This window comes from Myotis lucifugus, unplaced genomic scaffold (assembly GCF_000147115.1).
Source record: "Myotis lucifugus unplaced genomic scaffold, Myoluc2.0 scaffold_82, whole genome shotgun sequence".
In the NCBI taxonomy this organism is placed as follows: Eukaryota; Metazoa; Chordata; class Mammalia; order Chiroptera; family Vespertilionidae; genus Myotis; species Myotis lucifugus.
The window spans coordinates 3,119,598-3,142,434 of record NW_005871130.1 but is presented as its reverse complement, the minus strand read 5'-3'; the positions used below and the strand labels follow the sequence as shown (position 1 = coordinate 3,142,434).

The 22,837-nt window shown below is 50.4% G+C and overlaps 1 protein-coding gene across 2 annotated transcripts; it reads left to right on the top strand.

Moving 5' to 3' along the window:
• Window positions 1–2,358: 2,358 nt before the first annotated feature.
• ZADH2 (zinc binding alcohol dehydrogenase domain containing 2) lies at window positions 2,359–13,594 on the top strand. 2 transcript variants are annotated; one of them, XM_006090795.3, is made up of 2 exons: window positions 2,359–2,921; window positions 9,087–12,261. In XM_006090795.3, the coding sequence occupies exons 1-2, from the start codon at window positions 2,713–2,715 to the stop codon at window positions 10,009–10,011; spliced, it is 1,134 nt and encodes a 377-aa protein (XP_006090857.1). In that variant the 5' UTR covers window positions 2,359–2,712; the 3' UTR covers window positions 10,012–12,261. The 2 variants fall into 2 exon arrangements, with proteins under 2 accessions (XP_006090857.1, XP_023611392.1); XM_023755624.1 differs by lacking the exon at window positions 2,359–2,921 and adding an exon at window positions 2,974–3,320 and having other exon boundaries at window positions 9,087–13,594.
• Window positions 13,595–22,837: the final 9,243 nt, after the last annotated feature.

Genomic DNA, 22,837 nt, shown 5'->3' with positions numbered 1-22,837 from the left:
ATCTCCGGAAAATCACAAGAAAATAGAAAAAAAAAAATCCGACCGGATCATAGCCACCAGACTACGGGCCCGATTCTAGTGTGAGAAAATCACGACTACTCTTCCACTCACGGGAACCCTTCATTAATGGGGGAGAGTCACCCTGCTTATCGTCCCGGCTACACTAGGCTACGGATTTATCCTACGCTACCTCTCTTCCAAATTCCAGGACCCTTTCCCGCCCCGGCCCCCGCGCACCCACTACGATGTCCCTGAGAAAGTCCAGCCGCGGGCCCGACTTTCATCTGACACCTTCCGGCGACGCCGCTGCTGCTGGCGGGCGCTCCTCCGGCGCCGCTGCGGGCGCTGCCCCGCGCCTTCCTCCGCGAGCCGAGAGTCTCCGAGCGCAACTTTCTCTCTCCCCCCTCTTCTCGCGGTTCGGGGGTCGCGGCGAGTGTTTTCAATGCGCGGGTCGCAGTTTTCTCATTGAGCGCCAGCGAGGCCGATCCAGGCTGTCCTTTTCCTCCTGCACTTAGTCTAAGAGGAAGAAAGCAAACAAGACAGAGGAGTGAAGCCCCCTTACACACACGCGCCAGGGGGAGATGTCAGGCGCTGCTCCACCTTCCAAACAGTCACAGATCAAACAGTGTCACCCGGCCGGAGCGCCACTTGGTGCCACTTGGCTTTGCCGCCAGGATCGCCGCTTCTTCCAATGCGAAATCTAATACAAACACATTTTGATCATGGATTTTTGGCCGGTCTTGATCTTCCAACAGAAAAAAAAAAAAAGAAAGAAAGAAAAATACACAAAAGCCCCCCACTCAAAAAAAAAAAAGGGCAACAACAACCCAGAGAGTGTGTGCAAAGGGGCGCAGAGCCGACATTCACTAGGTGGGCGAGATGAGCGTGGACTGTCCCCCCCCCAAACTCCTGGGAGAGAGGGAGATGCACTCTCGCTCTCTCCTCTTTTCAGTGAAATATAACACACATTCCGATCGCAGAGCTTTCAGACAGTCTCAACTGATAGACAGACACATCGAGCTGCTTTTCCTGCTTCAGTTTTTACTCCTCCTCCTCTCGCCAACGTCACCCTGACAATTACAAATAGGTCTCTCACAAACCATACCTGTCAATCTTTTTAATTGCTTTGTTTTCTTTTTTTTCTGGAGCTAAACAATATGACACAAAAAAAGAAATCTTAATACAGCACAACATAAAAGATTGTAGTTTGGAGAAAGACACTGAGGGGTTTGTTATTGTAATCCACTGGCTGATACTGGGTAAATCCATGTGTTCTAAAGCCAAGTTAAGTAGACACTGGCAGATTTTTAAACCTGTTAGTACCCCCCCACACACACCTTGTACATTCATACCACGTACCCACATAGACATAAACTACCCTTGGATGAAGAATGTCCTACATTTAAGATAAAAATACCTGTGTCACCTTGGCAATCTTAGTTTGGGAGTTAAATTTGATTGGGGATGGGTGGCTTTTATATTTTAGTAATTCATGGGTAAGTGGAAAGCAAGAGGTTTTTTAAATTGAAACGTATACTTTTAATAAAAAATTCAAGATGGACTTAGCTCATCACACGAAAATGTGGAAAATATTTAATTTGGTCCCTCTATGAAAAGTGAATTGATTATTTGGTCAATACAGACAATTAGGGAGAAAATTGACACACTGCAACTGCAGCTCTCTCTAGCTGGGTTATAAAATGAGGTCTTCATACATCATTGCAACGTCTCCAATTCAATTAAGTCCTTCAGCATCCCCACCTAGAAGTTTAAAATGTTTATGTGCTCTGGGAATTTGGCCCTCTGGTTTCCAATACGTGTGTTCTCTCCCAATGGGTAACCTGTATCTGTCTTGTAGAGAGGCTACTTTAAAAATTCATGGAAAAACACGAAATCTAGGCCAAAATAAGTAAAATGGCTTAGTTCATACAACTTATATGGGGCAAACTGAGGGGCAGAGATGCGAGCAAGGCGTTTGGGGGACAGGGGACCAGGAGCCTGGGGCTCAGAGGGGGCACTGAGCGCCTCCTCCCCGCCCCCCCGTTCGGTGCTTGAATGCGCTCACCAACAGCAAGGGATCCCCACGCGGCTCAGGGACCCGGCCGTGCCCCGCCGCCCCGGCCGCGCTCGGGGTTGATTCGTACCACCTTGCAAGGAAGTGAACGCTTCGCACGGGAAGGGGAGGCGCCTGTGCCGGCCACCGGCCGGCGCGCCTCCGAGAAAGCCCGGAGCTGCCGCCGGCTCCCGGGCCGCGGTGAACGTGGGACACACGGGACCCCTCGGCGCTCCTCTCACCCTTTAGAGTAGTCAAATCCGGCTTTTAGAGCGTGGAGAGGGTGGGGATATCCGGTGCCTCCCCGGCGCCGGAGGAAGGGGGAGGGCGGAGAGGCTCCCTGGCCAGTCTGCGCCGATCAGATTCAAACCAAAACAAAAAGATTAAAGGAGCAGCTACCGGGGCGGCTGCGATCCACCGGCCAGGACCCCGGGGGTGGCGCGTCCGGGAACGCCGGGGGCTGCGAGGACTCCGGGAGCTGCGCGCTTGAGGGGGAGCGGGCGCCCAGCGCGGAGGGGAAGGGGGGGAGCCGAGGGGAGGGCGAGGGCCGGAGGAGGGGCGGACCCACCGGCTCCGCCCGCGCCAAGCCGAACTCAGCTGCCCGGGCTGGTCGCGACCTTGGCCTGCAGCGGCTCAGAAAGCCGGCGGAGGCGCGGACCATGCTGCGGCTGGCGCCCGCCGCGGCCCGAACTATCGTGGACATGTCGTATTCCCGCCACTTCCTGGACTTCCAGGGCTCCGCCATCCCCCGCGCCATGCAGAAGCTGGTGGTGACTCGGCTGAGCCCCAACTTCCGCGAGGCCGTCACCCTGCGCCGGGACTGCCCGGTGCCACTCCCCGGGGACGGAGACCTCCTCGTTCGAAACCGGTGAGCCCGGCGCGCGCCCTCGCCCCGGCCCCGCCTCTCCCGGGCTGTCCCGTTCGCCGGCGTCCCCACACCCCGGCGCGCTCGGTGCACAGCCTGACTTTGCGAGATTCTGGGAAGTTGAACCCGCCGCCATCTGGCGAAGGCGAATGTAATGTGACTGTTGCTGTTGTGAATATCCGATGCCACCGAACGTCCTCATAACTGGGGGTTATTTTAATTTGGGATTCCCCTCCCCTCCCCCAGTCCTCCCTCCTCCCCCTCCCGCTCCCGAAATAAAACCGAGGGGACCCAGAAGCCGAGGCTTCCCGCCTGGCCCACCCGCGCGCACCCAGGGCTCCTGCGTTCACATAGCCTTTAGGGTGGAGCAGGGACAGCCTGGACCCAAGCTGCGACCTTTAGGTAACGTGCTTTGAAGAAAGGAGGCCGGGGACCAGGCTGGTTTTCCTGTCCGCTCCAGGTTGGCAGTAGCCTCGCAATGGCAGAGCCTGTCTTTGAGTGTGTTGGTGTGCACCTCGCTGGTGTCGTCTGCGTGTTGTCAGTGATGTGTGACTGTTGTCCGTGCCCCGGAGTGTAACGACAGGTCAGGCGTGTGGCGCGCGTCCTCGGCGTCTGGGGCGGGGGCATGGCTGCATTTGCCCGCACGTTCTGCAGACCTTCGGGGACACTGGGGTTCTTGCCTGACCTCTGTCTTTTCCTCCCCTACACTCCTCACCTTAAAGTGTTTCCGCCTCACTAATCTTGGGTAACTGGTGAGGCAACAGGAAGGAACGGGATCTTTCTCCGTGGAGCCAGGCCCTCGGGTCTCTCCGGGTGGGTCCACTCCCCGCGGACTTGCAGGCGGGGCGTGCCTGGTGGCTCCATCCCCTTCGCAAGAGCAGGACTTCTCCGCCTGCTCGGGCCAGTCCGAGGGGGTTACAGTGTGGCATGTATCAGGTTGAGTAATACTCCGAAGGGAGGAGAAAGTTCTGATCGTAACTGTGTTGTAAATTGTGTGCTAGCAAGTACTCTCAGCCCCCTGCAAGGAGTAGCTGGATGCAACGTTTAATGAGTCCATTTTGGAGATTCATATCAGCCTTCCAAATAATATTGTAAGACTGAAGAATTCTGCTCTCAACGTAAAACTTTTGGAAACGTGTTGGAAATGTAAAAATTTAGTGAACCAAGGGTGGGATTGAGTAGAGATGGGATGTGTGTGTCCTTTAAAAAGTTTGCTACCGTGGAAGCAGAGCTTCAGAGGATTTTCTTCATTATGGGGTGCAGTGCTAGGGCTGTTCAGGACATGGGTCCTGCCAAGATAACAAGGAGGGCTTGTGTGTGTTCAGAAATACCAAACACACCAGTGACTTGCTAGAAGCTGAGAGGAGCCCCAGGCTGAAAAGGCAAAAAGTTTCAGACAGGCTTTTGTTTCCTTTTTCTGATGAAGTCCACTATTGATTGATCAGTGATGTAAACACACACAGCTGCCTGAGTAAAACCCCTTTTAGAAAGGGGTTATGGGATGGGGAGGGGGCCACTGAGCCTGGCGGGGGTGGGGGGTGGTTAGAGCACAACTGGCGGCAACTTGAGGTTGGGACCACCCTCCAGCGCCTTGGGTGGAGGTAGCTCCAGCCCCGCATTGGTGCTCTCCTGGCCTCTCCCCCAAGAGTGTACATCAGCTCCTAGGATGCCCCCCTCCTGAGAGTCCTCTCCCTTCACACTCACAGTCCCCCCTCACTGTCCCCTTCCCCACTGGGTGTCCGGGCACCCCTGGCGCTGCATCACTAGCTTGAGTCTTGGACTCCAGGTCAGTGCTCTGGACCACCGACTCACGTTTGGAGCTCATCAGTTTGGGTTGCTTTAAGATCCATACCTTTTCCCCTCCACCTATGCCAAGAAGCTCTTTAATATAAATAGTATATTGATATGTACAACTTGACCTCTAACTTCTACCTGGAAGCCCACAACAGAAAGAAAATGGAGCCAGTTTTCTGCCTGTTGGGAGGGGGCAGAACCTCTGCTTCCCCTCTCCCCTACTCTGCTGGCAAACCTGCTCCTATCCCCCAATTGTAGGAAGATCCTTTATTCTTGCACACAAGGTCAGCGGAGGTGGCATTTTACGGTCTCTCTCTCTCTCTCTCTCTCTCTCTCTCTTTAAGAATAGAGGCTTAATAATTCACTGAAGGTTAGTTCATCTTAATTCTAGGCCAAATCTCCCCAGAACAGTGTTAATTACATGAAAATTTTATGCATGCGCTTCTCCTTTTTATCATGATAAAACTGCTCTGGAGTGAATAGATTAATCCCAAATTTACTTATTTGGAAAGGTGTGTGGAGGTCTGACTTTTTCTTTCACTTGAACCACTTACACATCTCATAACGTTTCAACAGAAAATACAGATTCTTTCTTTGCAGGGAGGGAAGTGCTTTTAAGCTCCACAACCATTGGAATAATCAAGTTCACCATTTAGGAAAGGTGTGAGAAGGGTACATAAACTCCCCATAGACCTCCAATTGATGTTCCTTTCCGCAGTTCGCACCTTCCTGTTTCATACATTGCAGGACAGCTTCAGTGTCCTGTCCATTACCGGATCTCAGGAAAGAAAAGGAAAGCGAGTAGGACTCCCTCCGGTGCAGTCAGTTTGAGCGCTATTTTTAGCATTTTTAGTACCATAATGACACATTATTTCGTTTCTAAATATTTCTAACGATTTTCTGCTCCTGTGTAAGAAAATGGGGCTGAGTTTGCGGGGAGGGAAAAGAGAAGGGGGAGGGGATGGGGAAGGCGTTTTTTGATAAAGGGTTTGTTGCTCACGGGAGGGGAACAGTAGTATTTCTTCGGATTCTTCAGGCCAAATTGTTTTTCTTTTTCTTTCTTTCTTTTTTTCTTCTTCTTGTTATTTATTTATTTTTAAAATAAGTAGCTGGTTTGGACGACTTTGTCTCCCAGTATTGAAGGCATTTGCTTCGGACTAGAGTCTTCGCCTTGGGTTTTGTTCAGAGAAAGCGTCCCCCTCTGCCCCGAAGGACTGCCCTGTTTCACAATAAACATGACGAAGGGGCTCAGCACTTTTTAATATAAACGGGCGACTCTAGAAGGGTCTATATTGGGGGGAAGCCCACCTCGTCCTGAGGTTTCTCGACATTATTCTTTTGAGTGGATCCTGCCGTCGGGTCGCTGGAACCCTCATTAAAAGCACATATTTTAAATTAAAGGGGCACAAGCGAGCCTCCCAGCGCGCGCATCCTTCCCAGTGGTCTTTCCCCTCTCGCTCCCCCTTCCTGTCCCCTGCACCCGACCCGGGCCCCCCTGTTCCATGGCGCCGCTGCTCTTGAACTTGCTTCTGGTGAAGTGGAGCTCAAGGGCTCCGGACCCCCCAGGCAGCTCTTCCCAACGCCCAGATAAGGACCTAGGCGCATCCGGGCCCTGGCGGGTCCCCACCACCCTGGGAGGCCTCACAGCGTCAACACAGGGGTCTGGGGAAAGGCGGGGGCCACGCCAGAGGCCGGGAGACACTGGAGAGGGCGAGGTTTGGGGAATATGGATTCGCCACCAGCCCGAGATTCCTTCACTATGCAGGCGATTTAGAAGACGACAGGGCGGTTGGGAGGAGGGGGGTCACGAAATATGGGGGTGTCTAGGAAGCCAAGGTCACGGCCCAGCCTCTAGCGGGCCTCCGTCCACGGGCTTTGCGCCTAGCCACGCAGGGTGCTCAGGGCTAGCCCAGAACTTGACCTGCCCTGGGCTGGAGCGCCATGGTGAGCGCGCCCGCAGGACCCCTGCCTAGCCCCGGAGGCCGAGGTCCCGGGTGCGGACCTGGGCCACGGCCCCTCACCCCAGCGCTGGCAGCACTGCCCCAGCCGCTCCTGGGTTGGGAGACAGTGATCCTGCCCCTAGTTGATGGCGGTGGAGAAGCCACGCGGGACCAGAGGGTCGGGCAGTCAGAGGCGGCCCTCAAGTCCAAGGGAGGCTGCTGGCACCCAGCAGGCAGACCCTGGCGCACCAGGGGGCTTCCGGGGAGACGGAGACCGGAGGCCACCTGGACGGGGCGTGCGGTGAGCCTGCGGGTGTCCTTCCCTGCTCTGGGGCGCGCCAGACGCAACCGCAACCTCTGACTTGATGTTTTAGGCAAAGCCCCCATGGAAAACTCAAGCTTCTGCTGATCGAAGGCAGCCACCCCAGCTCCCAGCAACGCCCCACTGCCCCCTCCCCCACCGCCACCACCACGCACACACTTGGCCCTCTGTCCCCTTGGCGTGCGTGCCCTCTCTCTCTGCGTTTCTCCTGATAACGTGCGCTGCTGGGTTTCCCACCTCTCCTCTTGGAAGCGGTAAACCACAGCCTGGGGAGGAGAGGAGCTGGGGCTGAGTCCTCCTCCAGCGCCGCTTTTCTGCTCACGGATCCTAGGTGGGGTGTGGGGAGGGACCCGAGGGGCCGGCCAGCACCGTGGAGTCCCTCCGAGTCCTAGGCGGGGTCTCCCCACACAGGAAAGGCGGCTTTCCAGCTGAGACTGTAGAAACGCCAGAGGGACCAGACGGAGGGGGCTGAGAAGGGTTAATCGCGGACTCCCCACTTCTCAAGCAAACCTCACTTCACTTTCACCGCGGGAAGCCTTCCCGGAGTTTGCCTTACAGCCTAGGCTGGGTCTCGGAGAGGCGCTGCAGCTGGGCTGGGCCCTGGCTGCTTCTAGGAAGAAGGCAGCTGGCTCTGCTCTGGGGAAGCTGGCCCTTTTTACAAAGACGGGGCCTTGAGAACTGAGTAAATTTCAAGGAGAGAGAGAGCAGCCTCCCCCTCCTCCCCAAATAGAATACAAGCATCTTGGCATTAAGTGCCAAATGGGAAACCTGCAGAAACCATTTCCCCATTTCTCATTACTGCATATCCTTTATGGGAATGGAATTCTGTGGCTCTTAGAACTCAGGGAGGCTGTGTGGTATGCTAACTTCTGAAAGCTGCCTGATGAGCTAGAAAGAAACGGTTTCCTGCTTTCTTCTTTCTACAATATGCAGAGAGCTCGCAGTACTGTAGACACACAAGGCAGACGCATCAGGGAGCATTTTTAAGGGCAAAGTATTACCGATAGACCTGTGGAAGTGGATCCTGGCACAGAGCAGTTTTGGTTTATTAAGTTAAATTAAAAGTGAATTATTTTAAAATGACCTACTTACCAGCTTTGCTCCTGCCACCAGATCACACCATCCTTTCAGTTCATTACAGGTGGAAATGACATTTTTAGGATCCTCCATTATGTGCCTAAGCCACCTCCTGACATTCTTAGTTGACGACTTTTTTTTCCCCCCTTATGTATCAGGATATTTCTGTTATGAGGTATACTTAGATGAAAAAAAGCTGGTAAAAGTACTGGCCTCGCAATTAAATTGACTCTGGATACCAAAGTGAAACTAATCATCTGGTATTAATCAACTTATGTCTCTGCTTCTTGTTGAGGGAAAATAGAGTGACGATATGCTTTCCTTTTCATCTGAAAAGGACTGTAAAATGTTGAATGTTCCATAAAATCTCTCTCCCCTTATGAGACAATTTTTGTTCAATTAATCAAAGTGCATATTTTCACACTGGACATCGTTACATCAGAAAGAAAATTTGCTGCAGCCACTCTAACAATGTTTTGAAACCACCCCTGCAGTAATGACCTTGCACATTCCATCAATCTTTAATAATATCATTGTCATTACTATTATTATCTGAAGTGTTAAAATTGTGGCCAAAATCAATACTAGTGTACTTGGTTGAATATATTTTATCCCAGTGTTGTTTTTAACATCTTTGTTAAGAGGCCAATTAATTTCCAACTCAGCTCCAGTGAAGTTTGTGGATAAGAAGGCTTCCTGACATATTTGTGGGTGTGTTTTGTTTTTTTTGATTTATTTCTCCTTTTGAAAGAAAGAGGAGGGAAGTCAATGACATGTGAAATAAATAACTTGATGTTTTAAAGTGATTGAAATTATTTCTAAACTGATGACAGCAAAACTCTGGTGGCAAATCACTGTTGAACTAAATACTCATTTAATTTCTTTTCCTCCACTGGATATCAGGACTGGTTTTTTCATATTCGATCAGAATGTATGGCTTAGCCAGGCCCCCACAGTCACCGAATTAGAGGGATTTTTTGAAGTGGACTTGAGAACGAAACACCTTAATATATTCTTGTGATTGTTTTCTTCTAGATTTGTCGGTGTTAATGCATCTGACATCAACTACTCAGCAGGACGATACGACCCTTCCGTCAAGACCCCCTTCGATGTAGGTTTTGAAGGTGTGGGTGAGGTGGTCGCCTTGGGCCTCTCCGCCAGTGCCAGGTACACAGTTGGCCAGACTGTGGCTTACATGTCCCCGGGCTCTTTTGCTGAGTACACAGTGGTGCCGGCCAGCATTGCCACTCCAGTGCCCTCTGCCACACCCGAGTACCTCACCCTGCTGGTGAGTGGCACCACTGCATACATCTGCCTGAAAGAGCTCGGCGGGCTGAAGGAAGGGAAGAAAGTGCTGGTGACGGCAGCGGCTGGGGGGACAGGCCAGTTTGCCGTGCAGCTTGCAAAGAAGGCCGGGTGCCACGTCATTGGAACCTGCTCTTCTGATGAGAAGTCTGCTTTCCTGAAGTCTGTTGGCTGCGATCGTCCCATCAACTATAACACTGAGCACGTGGGTACCGTCCTGAAGCGAGAGTACCCCGGAGGCGTGGATGTGGTCTATGAATCCGTGGGGGGTGCCATGTTTGACTTGGCGGTAGATGCCTTGGCCACCAAAGGGCGCCTGATAGTAATTGGGTTTATCTCTGGCTACCAAACTCCTACTGGCCTTTCGCCTGTGAACGCAGGAACATTACCCGCCAAACTGCTGAGGAAATCCGCCAGCATCCAGGGCTTCTTTCTAAACCATTACCTTTCTGAGTACAGAGCATCCATGGACCACTTGGTCAAGATGTGTACCAGTGGAGACCTCGTGTGCCAGGTGGACCTGGGCGACCTGTCCACAGAGGGCAGGTTTACTGGCCTGGAGTCCGTGTTCCGGGCTGTCGATTACATGTACATGGGGAAAAACACGGGGAAGATTGTAGTTGAATTACCTCACCCTGTCAACAGCAAGCTGTAAAAACCGAACAATGGCATAAATCAGAAGAGAAAGGAAGTGGGTACTTGATGCTTCAGAATCACTCAAATCAATTTATTTTCAGTCATTAATGGAGATAATATTTCTTAAAATGAAAGTAAGTTGTTACAACATAGGTTTCTCTTTTTCTTCCCTTTTTTCTTTTTTTACCCCTCTCTTAAAAAAAAAAAAGTGCTAATAAAACTTCCCTCCATGGCTCAGAGGTAAAACCTTTACATTCAACCCTTTGGTCATGGACAGTCTCATTCCAGATTTTATTGTTCCTGGGAACTAAATTAATTCCTGATGGGAGAGCTGATCAAATCAGTATGTCTTCAGCTTGATGAGATTTTAAAATTGGTCTTAAAAATAGTTCACAAATTCTTTGCTTTGGGAGAGTTTGGTCTTGGGCTAATGAGTAGTTAATAAGTGAGAGATACCGCAAAAAATCAGCACTATTTCCGAGTGCACATTCTGAGGAAATGGCCCTTTGTAGCCTATAAGTCACTAGCCAACTATCCAAACAGAAATTTGGAGGGATTCTTCCAAAACTTTGATTTTGTTAGACTATTAGCAAAAATGATCCAGCGAATACAGACCCATCTAAAAGAAGTCAATTGTATTAGAGGCTTTTGTGCCTGCGAGGCACATGTGGAATGGAAAATTTCACTCCTTCCTTAAGCAAATCGGTGCTGAAAACGTACACAGGCAAAAAGCAAGGTTGGGAGAGGGGACAACAGATTCGGGGGCTTTAAGAACTTAAAGCCAGGAAAGGTGTGTGTCCCATCCACAATGAGGGTCCACCTAACAGAACATGGGCCCCGCAAGGGCAGGCCGCTCTGGGCACACCGCGGGAGGGTCCTCGCAGACGCCGAGGCAGAACAGAGCAGACTGCAAGGCGCACAGTCGGGACCAAGAACTACAGTAATAACACACTGGCTCTGTGTCAGGCTGCCTGGCATGGAAGGTGTGTTTCACCTCTGATCATGGGAACAATAGCAGCCCCTGCTCCTCGGTTTCCGTTTGACTTCTCCCAGGTTCTGGTGGAGTGAGATGCCTCTTGTCCCGGGCATCTGATGTCACACATGAACGTAACGAGTCAAGTGCCTTCTCTTCTGAATCATGCCTGGAGCTGATCCGCCCGCCTGCTAACCTCCAGCTCACCAAAGACGGCTGCAGCCTTCCTTGTGGACTAGGAAATCCCACGGCGCCTCTCTGACCGAAGGCAGAGCCCGCCCGATGATTTCACAGCCCGGGGTTTCCGCATCTCTCACGTGCTAAATAAATAGGAAGACAATTAAAGGCCCAGAAAACTTGGTGACCATATTTAATTTTTCTTGCCTTCCGTCTGAGGAGCAAGGGAATGCTACTGCCCCATAGCTGTTCGTATCTGTTTTACAAGATTTACTCATTTTCAGGTACCTAATGTCGCTGCTAGCATGCATGCACAACAATACAATTTATATGGTAAATGGGACCAAATCACGGCTTCACTGAATGTTATGGCTGCACTGAAGGGAAATGTCACGGTAAATAGCTGCCAAATTATGGATCATGCCGAAGTGTCACAACTGCACTAAAGACAAATGGCACTGGAGGCTATTGCCACCGCGGGCCTGTGAGTTATGAGGGAGGGTAGCGGCCTGATGCGAGGCTCTTTGTGTCCTCATTATAGCAGAGGGTTACCGGTGCAGGGGACAAGGGAAGCCGGTCCGGTGCGGGGCTTGGTTATTAATCTGTCCCTTTCAGCCCTAGCGGCTGTGGCAGAACAGAGAGGGACGCAGCCTGGCTTTCAGATACACAAACACACAAGGGAAGGGGACAAGTTTCACGAGCGTAACCACCGGAAATGGCCGGTCACGGAAAACCGTGTCTATCAGATCGTCTCATCGGAGCATAGTATTAAATTGAACGCAGTGTGTGTCTGCTGGCTGGGCTGCTCCTTATGCAGGTAGACGTGTGACGTGGGGAATCTAAGCAGAAATGCACTGCTCCCTTTGTGGAGACTTGAGCGGGGAGGACATCGCCAACTAAATTGCTTCTTCTAAACTGAAGTGTGTCCCGGTTTCTTTCATTTTAATGGGAGGGTAATAAAGATGAAAGACCAACATTTTTACTGACGGACCCCTTAAGCTACAGAATAGAAATTTATTGTGTTTTTGAAGGAATACACTAAATTCAGCTATGTAAAAAAAAAAAGTATTTTTTTTTCAAACACCCAGGTTTGAAATAAAATCTAATCTGAAACCCTCATGTTTTCTCTCTCCCCAAACTAAGGAACCACAGCACAGGCTGTTTGCATTTAATCTCAGGAAACAAGCATGAAAGATTCCGCCCATTCAGATAATGCCAAAAAGATGTTTAAACTTTTTTTTTTATTCTTCTGAAAAATGATTTGTAAATTGAGGGTCATAGTTCAGCACCAGTTTCATCTTCTGGTATTATCATTCAAGACTAGCCTCTAATGGGAGGTGAAGTGGTGCAAAGCTCTCAACACCTTTCTTCTGAACTGTATTACATATCACAAAAGTACATCCATAATTCAGGGCAATTGTCAGTCTTTGTTTTAGAGACAGGGCTGGGGCTGGGCGACCGCGCTGGATGAATTATTCCTTGGTTCTCAGGGTGGCCTCTTTGCACGTCAGCCTGGAGGTCTGGGGCTGGGCAGATGGAGGATTTGCCTCTGGTTAGTGCACAGAGAGGAGGGATTCTCATCTCTCACCATTCCCTCGATTTCACATTTGTTTAGCATGCAAACACCACAGCAGTGTCATTTCAATCCCTTTGACGATGACTTCTGCTGTTGACTGATTTCAGCATTTAAAAAAAATCGGAATAGTTTACAAAACAACACAAGTTTTGCATGATCTGTTCTATAAATTGTTATTCTATGATTGCATCTGAGTGGGGTTTCTCAGGAGCAGGACCGAGTTCTGTAAGTGGAATTACGTTCAGTATTTATCTAATGAAAGTGCGGCGACAAGTAGCTGCTTGTGATTAAAATGATAATCCCGCGTTATGTACTTAAGGAACATTCCTGCTAATGAGGATGTAATGTCCTCACACAACACAGCCCTTCATTCTATGTTCACGGCCACAAGATGCTGGAAACTTGACAGATGATGTCATTTAAGACACATGCCTGCCGTAGGGACCTGCTTTTTGGCTTCCTGTTTCTGGCTTTTATTTGGTTAACATTTCTAATGGCCACCTGACTGGTAGTGGGTAATGTTTTAACCCCTTTGTAGAATTCCCAATTAGTCCAAATTTACTACATTTGGGGCCTTCAGAATGGGGCAGGGAGTGTCAGTGCTGAGAATATTTTTTTTGATCACTTTACCACAAGGACATATGGGATAAATACCATCTTTTAGATTTATATAAAAACAGATGAGCACTGTGCGACTTCCAGAAAATATATGATACAGAAAGAGCAAACACAATCAACGGTGGGGGATCATTTCCTCCGGGTTCCAATACAAGTTTTATGAATGTGACCCAGATGCGAAATGGCCTGATTTGATGGACTTGTAATTACTGTTCCCTATACTTTCCACTCTCTTGTTTTATTAAATAACATTTGTTATTTATGGTACTTATTTAAAGACACAAAATTTATCTATGAAAACATGGTTAGTTCATTTGGGGGGCTTTTTAGAGCATTGTGTGTTTTTTAAATTAGATTTTCTGTAACTAATTTTTTTTAGTTATGGCCCAGAATTAAAGATTTAGCATCATATTTCAGAAGTCAAAACGCAAAACTCGGGGCTATCGATGTCGTTGGGCATTTTTTAACTTTGAATTGTTTTTCAACACCTTTATCATTATGTTATTTCAACTTATAAAAGGAGGAGGGTTCGATATGAAAACTGTATTGCTGTTATCATGAGCGAAGTATGGGACATTGGCAAAAATTATTTTTAAAACGCTAAGCAAAGTACATAATGAATATTTGACCGACATGTTTTAGTTCACATAACTCTTGACCTTAGAATTCATTGATATTCAAAGAACGCCAGACAAGGTGCATATTTCAGTTACGCGTGCTTGCGTGTTCTCTATCAGTCAGTCCTTCACTGGGTCTGAGTGGCTGGTGAGATGCAACAGACAAACCGTGGCCTGGGGTCCACACCGTCCTAAGCATCTACTGTTGACACCGGATGTGCCCACAGCACAGCTGCCCCGCTGTGCTGGCTCAGAGCGTCCTGGAGGCACAGCCCCTCAGTCCCTCAAGCAGTAGGGTGAGGACTGCATGGGGTATAGTTTGGGGAAACCAGCAAGTGCCTCATGCGCCTGGGGAGCCCTGAGCCAAAAGTGCAGAGACTCCAACGGCCCCCCAAAGGAAGCCTTTCCCTTGAAGGGCACTATCTGACATTGTCTTTCTGCCAACATGAAATTAAAATAATAATTAAAACACACCCTGCTGACTGGTGGTGGCATCCAACACAAAAAAACAGAACTGTGCTTAGAGCTCAGGAAAACGTCCCATAAAATTGCCAGCTACTGTCGTGCGTTACCCCCTCCACATACACAGCTCAGCTGCCTCAGGGTGACTTGGACGACCAGCTTCCTTGGTCAGTGGGAGTCGAGGAGCATGCTTAGGGAATGAAGGGGGTCCCATTAAGGTCCCTTGCTTTGCCCTCTGCCTGCACCTGGGTGATCAGCCAGCAGAAAACTAGACCTGGAAACAGCCGGGGTGCTCTGTCCTTCCTAAATGAGAAGATGCAGTTGTCCTTTAAAAGGTAAAATTTGGGATTTAAGGGCCATCTAGTTCTGCCCATTTTGTTGACACAGAAGCCGAGACTAGGAAGAACAGGTGCCTTGTCCAAGGTCACTGGACCCAGAAATGGAGCTGGAGCGCAGATGTCCCCAGTGCCAGGCCATCTTTGTAGGACCCCCTTTATAATCCACCAAGCTCCCTCGGCACGTGCCTGAGTAAAAGTGTCACAGAATAACAACTGGCCTTTATTACAAAGATTTTTGTGGATGAGATGATGACCAACCCAGGAAGAATATCACAGTTCTGACCTCAAAAGTGTGTTCTACTAGGGACCCCCTTTAATCCAACACAAGGGTTGAGAGCATTGAATTCTGTCATCTAAACATCACACAACATTTGGGGAGTGGGGGGAGAGAGAAGTAACTCAGTGGTATTAATGTCTGAATGCCCACAATTTAGTTTTAATGCTACAAAGAAGGTCTCCTCGCCTATCAAGGGGTGTCAAATGATGAAAATCAAATCAAGAAAAGCTTTATTTTCATGTATTGTTTTTTTTTTCTAGAGTGGCTATAGCTGCTTCTATTATCACCTCTAGAAAGCTGATAACGTTTGACCATCATATTGTAACAGCAAACTAGCTAGAATCTGAATTTACTCCCCTGAAATGGAATTCTGAGTCCCGCAGACTCGGGGCTGTGATCGGTGGATGGATGCGTTCTTGGCAGTGGGGAGCGCAGGAAGGTGAGGGGGTGTGTCTGGGGAGAGGCACGCTGGGTCCCGCATTTCATGCTCACATGTGGCAGAATCTCATGTTCTGTACAAATGACAGGTCATAATTAAGGCTCAGAAACAAGCCCTTCAGAACCACACGGCATTGAACATTCACGTCTTTCTACATCACTTCTGTCTTCCTTGAACGCATGCATAACAAGCGTAAACTTTCGACTTCACACGAGCAAATCCTTTCCCAATAGAAACAGCTTCCCTTAACATTGAAAAACCCTTCCCGGGAACGGCAGCAGTGACAAGGCAATCTCGTTCTGTACAAAACCTCATTTCTCACCGGGGACCGGACGGGATAGCGGGCCCTCGCTACGTTGTCCGAATTTACATTTGGAAATTGAATTGTCTCCTTGAGGGTTTTTTACTCAAAGTAACTTTTGGAGAATTCCTTACATCGGGCACATCCAGGTAATTGGAATGAGACAGAGCTGGAGGAGCCCCCCGTCCCAGCTCATTCTCTGATCAGTAGAATTAAAAGGGCTATCATTGTCATTATTGAAGAATATTTATCCTCTCAACTTTTGTACATGCTTTATGTAACACCTTGGAACTGATGAATTTGATGTATTAGCATACAGTGTCACTAATTTTACCTCTGCACTATTAAATAGAAAAAGACGGTTGATTTCCATTCTAGAGATGGGACTGCGTATTGAAATAAAGCACAGGAAATGACTCCCTGGATTGCTGAGTCCCTGGTCGCGCAGGGACGGGGCCCATGGACAGTTCTCAGACCGAGGCTGTTTGCACTGGGGCGGTGCTTCTCCGACGTCATGGCTCCCACGCAGCCCCTGCTACAACACAGGGCCCGACGCTGCAGGTCCACAGCGGGGCCTGGGAACTTGCATTTCCCAGGCAATGCCCAGGCTGCTGGTCTGCAGACTGGACTTTGAGTAGCAGGAGCTGGATCAGAGCCTTTGAAAGACTCCCATCCTGCAAAATGCTGTTTTACTCTAAGGCGTTTCTGAGCCGCCTAGAGGCTCCCTCTGTATGAATTTCTAAAACCAGCACATAATTTGGTTTATCATCACAATGTCAACTTCTTTAAAAGGACCGTCCATGGGCTGTCAGGGTACTATGGTGGAAACTGTTTCCACACAGTCCTCCTGGGCAGGAAGGACGTTCCCGAGGGGTACAAGGTGCACCCTAGGGCGACTCAGCTCAGGTGACCCCAGACGCCCTTTAGCTACAGGCAGATCATGGAAGGACCAGAAACCGCTGGGTTCCCCCACAGAGCTGGCATGCTGCTCCTGGGAGTCAGGGGACCTGAGATCGAGTCCCCTTTCCCAGGATGGGCACCTCAACGCTGGGAGACTGGTGACTCACAGGAGCCCAGATTGCTTCTTTGTCTCTTTTCTGTCATCCTCTGTGGGGGAGCTAGAACCACACTGGCCAGAGCAAGGGAAGCGCCTGTGGGAATGTCCCAGCCACGTACTAACGTGCCAGTCCCTTCCCCTCTTTGCCTTTGGAATGACAGAGGCACAGAGGAGACTGGAGACAGTGTGGTCGGGAGGTGTTCCCAAAAGGAGTGGAGACTGCTCCCCACACCGTGAAGCCAGAACTGGCCCTTGTGGCCCCAAGAGACTTGAGATTAGAAAAATGAGAGGAAACACCATGAAGCAGACAGCAAAGTCTTGACATTCATTACCCCTGTGATCCTTCCCACCCAGAAGTGAAAGAACCTAAATTTTCTTTTTAAGTATAACACAACTAGTCTATGAGCGGTGCACGGTGGATCTTTATTATGCCCACAATAAGTATACAGAGTAGTGTATGCGCATATTACCCTAAAAAGTTAGGATGCTTTGGGGTGCCAAGTATCAGAAAGTCCAACGGAAACTGGCTTAAACAGTAAGGAGAGTCATGTACGTGGCAAGTTCGGAGGGAGGGCAGGCTTCAGGTGCAGGTTCATCAGGGATCCAGCTCCACTTCTCTGGGACCCTCTTCTCAGACTGTTCATCAGATGGCTGCTGGCAGGAGCAGGCTGTACTCTCACTCCGACCACACCCCGCCTACCAGCTCTCCAACAAAAGGCCTCCCCTTATGCTGGATCAGGTCAAGGGACCCTATAACTGTGTCAAGAAGAGTATCCAAACCACTAGAAACTCGTGGTCCTGTTCAGGAGGGGCAGGATGGATGCTGGGGAGGCAAACTGCTCATTGCCCCATGGAATTAGTTCTGGTCAACTGGGAGAAGGCGGGAGCCCTTGTGGGGTGAGGGGGGTCCTCCTGAACACCCTTGGGCTCCTTGAAGCCAGGGACGGAGTATGTCACGGGGTCTCCACACCTAGGAGCACGTCAGGCATTTAATAAAGGTGTGTGTGGATATTGCCCTGAGCCCGAGCTGGCGCTGGGTTTCTGCATAAGGAACCTCAGCACAGAGCCCAAGAACCCTCGCCCTCCCATTTCCTGGGTGCTGGAAGGTCCTGAGTGCACCTGACCCTGAGGAGGGAGCAGCCGGCTGCTGGGGGAGGCCACAGCAGGGGTCGCCCAAAGAACAGCTCAATACCCCCAGTCTTCTAAAAAAAACAACAACAAACAAAAAACAACAACCCACTTAGAGCAAATGAAGGATGGGTCATTTTGCAACCACAGGAAGAATGGAGTTGTGTGTGTTAGTGTTAGTGTGTGTCTGTGTGTCCGTGTGTGTGTGTACCCATGTGCCTGTGTATCTGTGTGCATGTTTGTATGTGAGTGTGTGTATGTGTGTGTTTGGTGGCAGACGTGAGGCCCTGTACTCTGTGTATTCCACCTTGTCCAAGCCTGTGAAGGCAGGGTCATTGATGGCAGCGCCCTCCCACCCAAACACTATGTGCGGGGCTGTTGCTGGCAGAAGCCTCCCTCCGTTCCATCCTGCTGGCCCTCGCCCTCTCTGTCAACACTCAACTCTCGTCCACAGCAACCTGTCCAGGCTGCCAGGCTGCAAAGACGGTAGCATTATTTGTCAACACTTCCGGAGGCCTGGGCCACCTGCTCATTCTCAACTGACATCTTTGGGTGTTCAGCTAAAATGGACCCGGGTGCTCGGTGCACAGGCAGGCTCCCTCGAGTAAGGACTCCACATGGAGTGGGAGCCATGCACGGGCAGCAGCAGCAGCAGCAGCAGGAGGAGCCAGCTCCCGCGGCTGACAGCCCACTCCCCACACACGCGGCAGAGCAAGGACAGCCCCTATTACATGGCTGAGCGGGGCCCGCACTGGCATGCTGTCATTCTAACGTGTGCAAGTCAGCAAGCTTAATTGCTCTTGTCCTTTCAAGATGACTCTCCACCAACAATCTCATTATCGGACACACATGTTTATTTCCATTTCCAGGGCCTTCGTGCAGACCCGAATGCAATGAAGGAGGAGAAAATATTATGTTAACCAACAGCATTGTTTGTTCTCTTCCTCCCCTCCCCCCTCAGAGCATCCGGTGCTCCAGAGCTCCCACTCCTCAGGGTGGGAAGGTCAGAGGCCTGGCTGGACCCCGAGGCCCCAGCTTGGGCTCCACTTTGCGCTTGGGTTGAATAATGGGGCATCCAGCCAGGTGACACATGTGGTAAGGAGCTCCAGAGGACACCCACAAACAGGACAGAGGCCCCATTTGCCCAGCTCAGCATTTGAGTCTCTACTGTCAGGTGCTGTCTTAGTGGTGGGAGCGGGGTCCTACCTGCAGGAACCTGCACTTCATCAGGGAGGGGGCACCTGCACAAAGAGCCAGATGGGGCACTTAACAAGCACCTACTAGGCGCCAGGCTTTGTGCTAGGTGCATGGTCCATTCATTTCACTTCATCCTCAGAACAGTGTGCTCTGGACTGACACTGTCCAATGGATATGAGAAGAGGCATCAATGCAAGCCACATGGGGGCCTCAGAATGTTCTAACAGCCACATTGAAAAGGGTGGAATTAATTATCCCAATATATTTTATTTAGTCCAATATATCCAAACTATTATGCTGCAGCTTATAATCAATATGGAAATTACTGAGATACTTTATTTTATTTTTTTTTCAGTTTGAATGAGCCACATTTCATGGGCTCACTAGCTAAGAAGCTCATGGCTTCACTGTGAGGTCAGTTGGGTTCTTAACTGTGAGCTCAGGGTTCTGGCTGTGAGATCACTGGGGTTCTGGCTGTGAGATCAGTGGGGTTCTGGCTGTGAGATCAGTGGGGTTATGGCTATGAGATCACTGGGGCTCTATGAGATCAGTGGGGTTCTGACTGTGAGATCACTGGGGTTCTGGCTGTGAGATCACTGGGGTTCTGGCTGTGAGATCACAGGGGTTCTGGCTGTGAGATCAGTGGGGTTCTGGCTGTGAGATCACAGGGGTTCTGGCTGTGAGATCAGTGGGGTTCTGGCTGTGAGATCACGGGGGTTCTGGCTGTGAGATCAGTGGGGTTCTGGCTGTGAGATCACTGGGGTTCTGGCTGTGAGATCACAGGGGTTCTGGCTGTGAGATCAGTGGGGTTCTGACTATGAGATCACGGGGGTTCTGACTGTGAGCTCAGGGTTCTGACTGTGAGATCACGGGGGTTCTGACTGTGAGATCACGGGGGTTCTGACTATGAGATCACTGGGGTTCTGGCTGTGAGATCACAGGGGTTCTGGCTGTGAGATCAGTGGGGTTCTGACTATGAGATCACGGGGGTTCTGGCTGTGAGATCACAGGGGTTCTGGCTGTGAAATCAGTGGGGTTCTGACTGTGAGATCAGTGGGGTTCTGGCTGTGATATCAGTGGGGTTCTGGCTGTGAGATCACGGGGGTTCTGGCTGTGAGATCAGTGGGGTTCTGGCTGTGAGATCAGTGGGGTTCTGGCTGTGAGATCAGTGGGGTTCTCACTGTGAGCTCAGGCACCATTTTTTAAACTCAATAATACCTAACCTATCTCACTTACAGTGTGGTGGGCACTGACTTAACTGCTTATATAATATCTTCTGTAATCCAGATCACCACCTGTGGAGCAGGACCTATTATTACCATCACCCCGTTTTACAGATAGGGGAACTCAGGCACAGAAAGCCACAGAAACAGACTTGAAGCCACGGAGCTGGGAATAAAATAGCTGGGCAGGGACCCAGGCAGCCTGGCTTCAGGCTCTGCAGCTTAACCAGCAGGTCCCAAGTCCTTTCAAGACCTCACACAAGCCAGGTGTTCAACACATATGTGTAGGACAGGTGACTAAGGCAGAGACTTAATCTCCAGTCAGTGATGAAATTGGCACCCGAGAAGTTCAGTGGATTAGTCCCCTAATGTCACGCAGCTAGAAAATAGCCGAGTCGCTGTTAAAGCGGGAGTGTCTGACTTGGGAAAGGTGGGGAAGTCCTAGCAGCGGTTCTCAACCTGTGGGTCGCAACCATCGGGAAACACATACAGCACATCAGATATTTACATTACGATTCATAACAGTAGCAAAATTACAGTTATGAAGTAGCAACAAAAATAATTTTATGGTTGGGGGTCACCACAACATGAGGAACTGTATTAAAGGGTCGCGGCATTAGGAAGGTTGAGAACCACTGTCCTAGAGGGTGTTCAGAGGGAGAGCGTGCTGTTTCCAGTCATTTCCGTGGTGATGGGCATTTAAGTGGCACACATCGTGATGGGGAAGGAATTTCTGACAAGGAGAATGAGATAATCCAAGGCCAAGGGTCAGGCTCCACCCATCCCAGTCGGTGCAGGGGTGAGGTAGACGAGGATGACACAGGTAGTGCATGAGGACCCTACAGGGCCTCGGTGGGAGAGGGGTCTCGGGATCCGAGGGAGTGACCACCTCAGCCAGACCTCAGAGGAGAGGGACACTGTGGTCCTCCACAAGGCTCGTCCCTCCCAACACACACTCCAGGCTCCACCGCCACACCACCAGCCCTCAGGGAAAGCTGTCAGACTGCACAGTGAAATCACCCACAGGAAGCAGACAAGCGGGATTGTGGGCACCAGCCCACCTGGTGTGGAAGACGGAGCAGGCAGGGTCTCACCTGGTGCTTGGTGTGGTCTGTGGGGAGCTGTGGTGACTCCCTGAATGCCTGCCACTCCTTTAGGGTCGCACCCCAGCAGACCCAAACCCTCGGCCCATGGCCCCAGGAGGTGGAACCTGCTCTGCCCACGAAGGAAGGAGGCTGGGCAGGGACAGCGCCCCTCCCTCCCGGCTCCCTTTTCTTCTTTCCTTGCTTCTCTTCCCCTCCCTCCCTTCTCCACTGTAGAAAAAAATTGAAAGTGGGAAAAGCTTGTTCCCTACCCATCCTTGCATATTAATTCAGCATAAGGTTCAAAGTCCTTTTAAATATTTCCCAACCCTAGGATTCAGATCTCAACTTTATTATTCTTTTATGAAAGAAAAACTGTAGGTACACTTTCTGTTTATTAAAAAATGTGTAAAATGGCACTTTTTGGTGGCACAGCTCTCCTGGTATATTATTTATTGCGAAGAAAAATTATCGTGCTGATAAAAAAATAATGTCACTTAAAAATTAGGTGGTTCCCAATCAACTTGTGGCAGTAATTGCTGCGATGTCCTCTTTGATTTAGATATAGTAATATCAATGTAATTGCCACTGGGAAAAAATTATAATGGCTGTTAATGATCACTAACACATAAACGGCAATGAGCAGGAACATGTATTTTATATCAGATTCAACCCCAGAGCAGCCGTAGGAAACCCAGTGGCTCCAGCAATCTGGCACCAACCCCTCAAGGAGCCAAGCCCCTGGTCCTGGCTAAATGAGGGGGTGGGTGGTTACAGGAGGGCAGGGACGCCCTCGGCCTCCCCCGGGCTCCATCAGGAGGCTCCTCTGGCCCTCCTGCGGCAAAGTGGGGAAGCACTAGGAGAAGCCAATGGCCCAGAACCTGCTTCCATCACAGGGCTGCACAGGGCTCCATGTGTGTGCATATGGAGGCCGTGCTCTGTGCCTCTGCTCATTCATTCTCGAACTCATTCACCTGCACGCCATACACTGCACTAAACCAGCATTCAAAACCCAGAAAACGAGGTCTCTGCCCCCTGTCCCTCCCCCTGCTCCCCCCTCCCCCCTGCCCCACTCTAACCCCAGGGGCCAGCACTGCTTTGGTTTTGCAACGTCTGGATCTCCCTTCCATGCGCCACCCAGGCCTGTACCCAACAGCCAGCCCACCCATGGAGTGGGTGACAGATGAGACGAGCAGCCCTAGTGCCCACCGTGGGTGGTGCCAGGTGGGCACAGGGGCCACATAAGTCATGGACACATCCACTGATGGGACAGGCTTCTCATAGAAAGAGGCATCATTTTAGCTCTCACGAAGATGAATTCCCTGGATGACACTAGAGCGTAATCACTAACCTGTTGAACTTGTTAGCCTGGGGCAATGA